General features: G+C 43.3%; 1 protein-coding gene across 1 annotated transcript; it reads right to left on the reverse strand.

Moving 5' to 3' along the window:
- Nucleotides 1-952: 952 nt before the first annotated feature.
- LOC117677874 (phospholipase A2 inhibitor and Ly6/PLAUR domain-containing protein) lies at nt 953-8,619 on the reverse strand. Its single transcript, XM_034438421.3, has 5 exons — nt 8,236-8,619; nt 7,121-7,237; nt 5,889-6,041; nt 2,883-3,026; nt 953-1,244 (listed from the first exon to the last, which is right to left on the reverse strand). Exons 1-5 carry the CDS (start codon nt 8,300-8,302, stop codon nt 1,096-1,098), a joined length of 630 nt encoding a protein of 209 aa, XP_034294312.1. The 5' UTR covers nt 8,303-8,619; the 3' UTR covers nt 953-1,095.
- Between the last annotated feature and the right edge of the window lie 464 nt (nt 8,620-9,083).

The raw sequence follows: 9,083 nt of genomic DNA on the forward strand, positions 1-9,083 counted from the left end.
TACACCTGTATTTTATTCAGCTTCATAACCAATACATGGAAACTGATGCTTGCACAACAGACTGTACTGTTCTTATTGCTAAGAGACTAATTAAACATTGGAAAGATATATTTATGTCCCCTTCAGGATGAAAGATAATAATATTATTAGGGCTTTTGAAACAGTTGCTTGTTGATTAAGCATGGCCTCAATGAAATGAAGAAAGTGCTTTTCTTCATTTGAAATAATTGAAGGCTTTCAAGAAATGTTCAGAAATAGTCATTTGTCCAGAATGATATAGGTAGTCCTCATTTAATGACCACAAATGGACCGGCAACTCAATCTTAAGTAAAACAGGTGCTAAATGAAAATACATGTGTTTAGGATTGTATTTCAGCTTTCCTTTGCTTTATAAACCTATGAAGATGTGAGGTCCAGTCATAAAGTTACTTTTTTTTATTACTGTCGTAACTGTGAACAGTTGCTAAATGAGGCAGTCACTAAATGAGGATAACCTATATGAGGAGTCCTGCTCTGGGCAGGGGATTGAACGAAGAACTCTGAGGTCCCTCTCAACTACCGACTCTATGAAATTGTTACACAAAATGTTATATAGATATTATAAATTATGATAAGCCATATACAGTATCTAGGCTTCTCCTATATGTACACATTTACATAAAAGGGAGGAAAAGAACAATAATTATATACTGTGTGTGATGTATTTGTGTAATTTTTTTGGTAGTTTTGCTCCTTTTTAAATTTTTTTCTATTATTTTTTCCTTTGTTCTGTTTTGTTCTATAAATAAAGGCAAATAAATATATGAATACAATCCCCCAATCTCTTCCCTTTTATAATCAGGGAAACGAGAATCCTATTTTTAAGAAGAGGAAGGAGTATTAGGTATGCTTTGAAAGGTTTTTTTTTAGAAAAATTAAAAAAGTGAGATTTTTTTAAAAAAATCAATACACATTTGTGCTGTTTTTTCATGCTGTTTATTCATTACATTCAGTAAAAGGAGATAATTATCAGGACCACATTCCCAAGTTGCAAGACGGTGAGGGGGGAAAATCTTCTGAGGGGATTCTTCAGAGGCCTTTATCACCAGGGCCTCCCTAGGTGCTGTTGGCTTTCACGGCTGGGCTGCACCCAATTTTCTTGAGGTGAAAAGTGAGTCCTGCAGAGTAAATGTCGGTATCCAAGGGCAGGGCACACGCTGAGGCAGAGCCGCAGCCTCTGGAAGCGAACATCATAGGAACACCTCCTGGGGACCAAAAATTCAGTTGGTTAAGGGCTCCTTGTGACATCCGAAAGGAGAAAGCTGCCAGGTTGCCTGTTCGTATCCTACCTTTGCTATCCACTCCAAATGGTTCAGTTGCAGGAATTGGGTAAGTCTAGTTTGATGAAAAGAAGGACTAGGGGGAGACATGATAGCAGTCTTCCAATATCTAAGGCAGGGGTCTCCAACCTTGGCAACTGTACGACGTGTGGACTTCAACTCCCAGAATTCCTCAGCCAGCATGCGCTGGCTGAGGAATTCTGGGAGTTGAAGTCCACACGTCGTACAGTTGCCAAGGTTGGAGACCCCTGATCTAAGGGGCTGCCACAAAGAAGAGAGAGTCAACCTATTCTCCGAAGCACCTGAAGACAGGACAAGAAGCAACGGATGGAAACTAATCAAGGAGAGAATCAATCTAGAACTAAAGAGGAATTTCTTGACAGTGAAAACAATCCGTGGAACAACTTGCCTCCAGAAGTTGTAGATGCTCCAACACTGGAGGTTTTTAAGAAGACACTGGACAGGCACTTGTCTGAAATGGTATAGGGCCATGATGGCGAACCTAATGGCACGTGTGCCACAGGTGGCACGCGGAACCATATCTGTGGGCATGCAAGCATTGCCCTAGCTCAGCTCCAACGCACAGGTGCGTGCCGGCCAGCTGATTTTCGGGCCTTCCGGGCCCACTGGAAGTTGGGAAACGAGCCGTTTCCAGCTTCTGGAGGGCCTCCGGGAGAGTGGGGGCTGTTTTCACCCTCCCCAGGCTCCAGGAAAGCCTCTGGAGCCTGGGGAGAGTGAAAAATGGGCCTACCAGGCCCACCGGTAACCTTTTTGCCGTCACGTGCCAAAAGCTGGGGGGAGTGCGGGGGGGGTGTCATGTGCACATGCATGGGGTGTGTGTGTGGGGGCACTGAACTATGGGTATGGGCGCGTGCGCAATCCCCCCGCATTCCCCCCACTTTTGGCATGCGATGGCAAAAAGGTTAGCCATCACTGGTATAGGGTTTTGCTGCTTGAGCAGGGGGTTGGACTGAAGGTCTCTTCCAACTCTGTTATTCATGTTCTGAAGAACAGTCTCTCAGCTGTTTTGTGGAACCTACAAGGATAGTATCTTACATACTGGCCATAAATCTGCCTTTTGACTGGGTTCACACAAGACACTTTTTGACATCTACATGTGTGACCTGCTCTTTGTCAACTTGCAAAGCATCCCTGGCCTGCTCTCGAGTTGCCCTAGGCCAGTGGGGAAGGGAAACTGTCAAAATGGCATAGCAGTCAAAGGCAGATGCACATTCCACGCTTATCTCTCTCAAGGCTGTATCCCCGGGTTAACTACAGCAGCCGAGGGGAGTGACCTCTACAACCCGCAAAATTGCTCCATTGGTGAATGTGATTAATGACACACCCTGGGGGAGGTGGGGGGAAACAGGGTCATAATTGGAGCATAAATTATATAGAGTCAGAGCTGGCTTCACTTGGGAACGTGCTGACATGAAGCTCCTAATAAATAACTGGGTTTATTTTGAAGCTTGGCTTGAGAATCATGATTTAATTAGGGCATCCATCAGAATCCTGACAGTGTTGACCCCACAACATGAGAATGCAAATGCAAATAAAACTTACCAGCAATCAAGGTTCCAGATGAGGTTATACAATGATTGTCTTCTCCTACGCAGTTCAGAGACTCAATTACTTCACACTGATCCGAGCCAAGGTCAAAGCAAGTTGGGCAGGTCAGTCCATTGAGGGTGGTATTCTCAGGGGGCACTACAAAGATTATGCCATATTGAAGCCTTAGTTCAGCAGCCCTTAATGATATACCACTATATATAAATAAAGCATTCGCAGGCATGGATTTATTGCGCTGGATGTCAACCCTGAAGCTGACCTGACCGAGGCCAGGTGTTCCAACAACCCTTGATTTGAAAAAATGAGAAGAGGCAGGAGAAAACCTAACAAAGAAGCCTTAACATAACTATCTAGGAAGTTGCCAGGAACCTAACGGACCCTGGGAAGTAGATAAGAAAAGGTATTTCTCCTTGTTTGCTTTTCGCATAAGAAGAATTTACTGAAAATCCCCAAAAGAGGTCATAGAAAGACTCTCTGGAGGACGATGGTGCAGAGAGAAGTAGGAGAAAGAACACCAGAAAGAGGTGATAACAGACAGTGTTTCTCAACCTCGGCAGCTTAAAGATGTGTGGATTTCAATTCCCAGAATTCCCCAGCTAGCATCAGTGGTGGGTTGCCCCCAGTTTGAACCGGTTCTATCCGCCCACTGACTCTGATGTCATCAGAAGCGATCTGTGCATGCGCAGAAGCAAAATGCATGCGCGAGCGAAGCGAGTGAGCGAGCTCACACGATCCCGTTGCGAACCAGTTGTAAAGGTAAGTAGAACCCACCCCTGGCTAGCATGTATGGACTTCAACTCCTAGAATTTTTCACACATTGGCAAAAAAAATCAGAACATAAAATACAAGCTGGATGGACGCGACTTTGTAGACGACCCTCACTCTATCAAGGACCTTGGAGTACTCATCTCTAATGATCTAAGTGACAGAGCCCACTGTAATAACATTGCCAAAAAGGCATTAAGAGTTGTTAACCTAATCTTGCGTAGCTAGTTCTCTGGTACTATTGTACTGCTAACTAGAGCATACAAAAGCATTTGCTAGCCCAATTCTCAAATACAGCTCATCTGTCTGGAACCTGCACTGCAGATCGGACATTAATACAATTGAGAGAGTCCAGAGATATTTCACAAGAAGAGTCCTCCATTCCTCTACCTGCAATAAAATACCTTATGCCACCAGACTTGACATTTTGGGCTTAGACAACTTAGAACTATATCGCCTTCGGTCTGATTTAAGCGTAGTACATAAAATTATCTGCTACAATGTCCTACCTGTCAATGACTACTTCAGCTTCAATTGCAATAATACACGAGCATACAACAGACACAAACTTAAGGTAAACTGCTCCAAACTCGATTGCAGAAAATACGACTTCAGCAGCAGAGTGGTCAGTGCCTGGAATGCTCTACCTGACTCTGTGGTTTCTTCCCCAAACCCCCAAAACTTTAACCTTAGACTGTCTACTGTTGACCTCACCCCATTCCTAAGAGGTCTGTAAGGGGCGTGCATAAGCTCACCAACATGCCTACCATCCCTGTCCTAATGTCCCCTTTTATTCGTATCCATTTCATGTATTCATAATCATGTTTATTCTTATATCTAATACATGCTTGACAAATAAATAAATAAATAAAAAATAAATAAAATAAATTTCCCGGCCAGCATGCCTATGAATTCTGGGAGTTGAAGTCCACAGTTCTTCAAGTTGTCAAGGTGGAGAAACACTGAGATGAGCCACTCAGCTAGGTAAGATCAAGGAAATATGAACAATACAGGTTTCAGCAGACAGTGTTGGAGGAGAGCCGAATTAATCTAGGGCAGCAAAAGAACTCATATCTTTTGTTAAAAATGCAGAAGTTCTTCCAGATGTTTTCCACTAAATATCTTGATTGTTATTCTAGGGAAAATACAGAATCTTGGAAATTGCAAATGGAATTTCTCAGCTTCCTTTATAATGAATTCATCAAGAGGGAGGTCCTTTGAAATGCATTTTTAAAAAAATGCTTCTCCATGTGTTTCTTGCAGTTCATCAGCGAAACTGATGTTCAGTTTGAAAAGGGGACGTTCCCTTGGAGAGGGAATCTAAATCTTGGATCTTCCCTCTTAATTTTAAGAAAACTATGGCTGGCAGGTTAGGAAATTTGAGGAAGGAAGTTTGAATTTTGGCCTGTGGAGTGTTTGCGTTCCTGGTTTCCTTCATACTCTTTCCTATGAATTGTAGCATGAAATGGTTTTATTTTTTTATGTCCATGGCTTGTTTTAATCAGAGGTGGGCTGCTGGGGGTTCGCAGGGGTTCGGGAGAACCTCTAGCTAAGATTCTGTGCAGTTCGAGAACCCCCAAATCCCACTCTTGGCTAGCCTCGCCTCGCCCCGCCCCTCCGCCCCTCCCAGGAGTCCCCACATGGCCCATTTTGGATGCAAGTAAATGCAGGGCGCATGTAGAGGCTTGGGGAGGGCAAAAAACGGATCTACTGGAAGTTCAGAAAGGCTGGAAACAGGCCAATTTCTGGCCTCCAGAGGGCCTCCGGAGCCTGGGGAGGCTGTTTTCACCCTCCCGGAACCTTAAGGATAGCCTCCGGAGCTCGGAGAGGGCAAAAAAGCCCCCCACCACCACCGTGGTACAGGAGGCCAACTAGGCCATACCCATCATGGCCATGCTCACCCAGCAACCAGTCAGAGAACCCCTTTGCTAAAATTTTTGAAGCCCACCTCTGGTTTTAATCTGGTGTTTACAGAGACAGGGCTGGTGTGCCACTACGAGCCAGCTTTGACTGGAAAGATTTATAAACCATGTAAAATTAATTTTTTAAAAGGCTTAAATTTTGAGCAGAGTTGGGCCTGCTGACTGCTCCAACTGGGTATGCCGAATTAGGTAGAAAAAAAGAATACATGGAAACAAGCAACCCCAGTGAAAATTTGGAGGAGTAAGGAACTCCTCCAAAGTTCCTGAGTAACTTCAGGAACTTTGGTCGGGGAGAAAACAAATGGTTCCTTACTATCTAACTTTTTTTTGTTGCACAGGTCTTCTTGGCAACAGCTGGAGGCGCTCCGGAAATGGATCTCAGAGTTGATGGTGACACTGATCGGTCCAGGCTGGCAATTGCTGCGAGCGGAGCAAACTTTGATAGTCTCGGTGATTTTCTCAGACCCTGGTGAAGAAGAAGTAGATAAGAGAGGTTTGGTTAAATTTGGTAACACCTTGCTGAAAATTTGTTTGATTAAATAAATGAAAGTACTGAAAGGATCGGAGCATGTACAGAGTGTAACCTAACTCAGCTTTTGATTCCCTGCAGAGCTGAGCTCCAGAATGCACTACCTGCAAAAATAAAGCCTCCAGGCCAGAGATGAAATGCTCTCAGTTCGGACCAGATCACCCAATCCGTTAGTGATGGCAGCGGGTGATTCGGAGAACCGGTAGCAAAAACCCCTGTGCCCCTCCCATGCCCAGCTGAGCCGCGTAATCATCAGGCGGTTTTTTTCACTTTTAAAAGCATTTTTTCTACAACCTCTTTGGCCGAAAAAATGCTTTTAAAAGTTAAAAAAAAGCCTCTGATGATCGCGTGGCTCAGCTGGGATCGTCAGAGGCTTTTAAAAGCATTTTTTTTACAACCTCTTCAGTTGAGTGCAAGACTATCCGTTACGGTACAGGAAGAAAATAATAGCATACCTATTGTTAATTTATTTATTCCATCCTTTTAAAAAAATTCTATTTTGGGAAATATTTACATATTTGATTGAAATGGCTTCCCATCTCAGTCAGTCAATCAATCGGTTGATTTTTATTTGGTCATTAGACCAGCAGATCTGCCCATCTCAAGTTAATTGCTCTGAGTGGCTAACAATATTATATATTGATAATATATAATCTCCTGACCCCCCCCCCTTGCAAAGTTTGGTGATAGAACCAGGTATCAAAGACTTTATGGAAGGCCAAACAACCCCTTCAATGGGGCCAACTGGATCTTCAAAGGGTATCATAGGGTCCAAAGGGTGGGCGGCATGTTTTATAATGGTTAAACAGTTTATTATTTTCTCTAATGTCCATACTATACTAGTAAGTAGACATGTATCAATCAATCAACATATTGAGAAGACCTCCAACATTTTAGTGATAAGGTTGCCCAGTTGAAAGTAGTTTAGTAACCATAGTTTGTTCTACGTGCTCTTCTGGGAACTTAGATCTCTTAACTCCCTCTGCTGGTTCAAAGCAAGTCTATCTATTACTCACACAAGGAATTTATTCCTACAAAGGTAAGGCAGGTATCTTCAGTCTCTCCACAGGTGCGGCTCAAGCCAGTGCAGTCTTTGCCTGGATCTTGACAGGTCTCACAGATCAAACAGGAACCTGGAGAAAACAACACAGATGAGATGTGGCTTATTCGATAAGCTACGATGGAGAAACTAGGCTTCACTGAATACATCTCATGGTGCAGAGTAGCACTTCTTAAACTTCGTGTTCTTTCCAGTTTTAAAAATTATGAAGACCTCCCCTCAAGGAGCTTTTGTTTTGCATGGGTTGCCTTTATTGATATTTACCATATGAAAATTGATGCATTTTCAGAATATTTATTGAAGCATATAAAAGCAGCAATATTTAAACCCATGAGATTTTAAATAAATAATATTTTTTCATGAAAAAAAACGATATTTTTAAACAAAAAAGAGAGAGAGAGAGAGAAGAAAAGAGTGACATTGTTTTAAATTTTTGTCAATATCTTCCCTATTTAATTTTGATTTTGGAGACCCCCGAGATGAGTTTGAGGAGCCCTCAGGGTTCATTGGACCACACTTTAAGAAACACCAGTGTGGAGAAACCGTAGGTCAGAATTTCATCAGAATGAGAAGATGTAGGAAATCCAACTACAGTTCCTGGCCTTCATCAAATAAGATTGTCTGTCTTTGGTAGCCCCTCTTGAGTCCACACTCAGAATAAAAGAGTTGGAAGGGACCTTGGAGATCTTCTAGTCCAACTCCCTGCTCAAGCAAGAGATTCTATACCACTCTAGACAAGTGTCCAGTCTCGTTTTAAAAGCCTCCAGTGATGGAGCACCCACTTCTGAAGGCAAGCCATTCCACGAGTTAATTGTTCTTACTGACAGGAAATTTCTCCTCAGTTCTAGGAGGAGAACTGAACTCTCCTTGATTAGTTTCCATCCATTGTTTCTTGTCTTGCCTTCTGGTGCTTTGGAAAATAGGTTGACCCCCTCTTCTAACCCATGGCCTCTAGAGCAAGGTAAAAATGTTCAAGGATACAAGCACATCTCCGAGAATGGATGCATCCACCTTGCCTTTAACTCTAGCTGTAAGACTGCAGTGTCCATAACTAGCTCAAAGCAAACTTACCTTGAGTTATGAGTGTGGCCAGAAGGAAGCTGAGGCTGGACAAAGATGCCATGTTGGTGAATCCCATAATCTGCAGATCCGTAGATTCTGAGGTGGAAGCATCCTGAGCGGGGGAATATATACTGGACCAGTTACATAAGGGTGAGGGAGTGAGTAAACACGATTGGCTTGAGAGGCACTTAAAACCTGCGCAGCCCCACTTGGTTCTCTTCACAGCTGATTTCCTTGTCTGCTGATGGCCTCAAGAGGCCCCTTTGTGTGCCAGGTGTCTTCGCCAAAAGGAGCACAACCAACTTCATTTTCTAAAATGTCTCTTGTGCTTGGCAAGGGAGGGAGCTAAGGTGTTGTGTTTCAATTCATGGAATATAAAAAGAAAGCCAGAGCAAGGAGGAATGCTTCCTTATCTAAAATCTAAAAGCCACTTCACATTTTGTCCAGAACAAATGACCCCATTTGCATTGGGACCAAGTCCCGGTCATCTAAATTTTCACTGTAGCTTGGCAGTGGGAAGGAGGGGGGGGGACAGCCACCTGGATGCCAAGATTGCAATCATACAGAACAACCTCTTCAGATTGCCTTTATTTCCAAGAGTAACAAAATGTGTGTTTGTGTATATGTACAAGGGGGTGGAGGTTCATTGAGAATCTGGGGGCAAGCAGGCTTCTTAGCAGCAGTTCCAGGTGCTGAGAGCCTTCCTTGAAGGGTTTAGTTTTCAAGATTTTGGCCACTCTTTTGCATCCTGATGACTGGATAATTCTAGGGTTGTGGCTATGGTTATTCCCAGTTGGAAATGGCCAGTATAACCGCAGTATGATCATCACTTTTTGCACGGGGTGTAGAGTTGCAGT

The sequence above is a fragment of the Pantherophis guttatus genome, chromosome 10 (assembly GCF_059756535.1).
Source record: "Pantherophis guttatus breed Tessera chromosome 10, ASM5975653v1, whole genome shotgun sequence".
Taxonomy (NCBI): Eukaryota; Metazoa; Chordata; class Lepidosauria; order Squamata; family Colubridae; genus Pantherophis; species Pantherophis guttatus.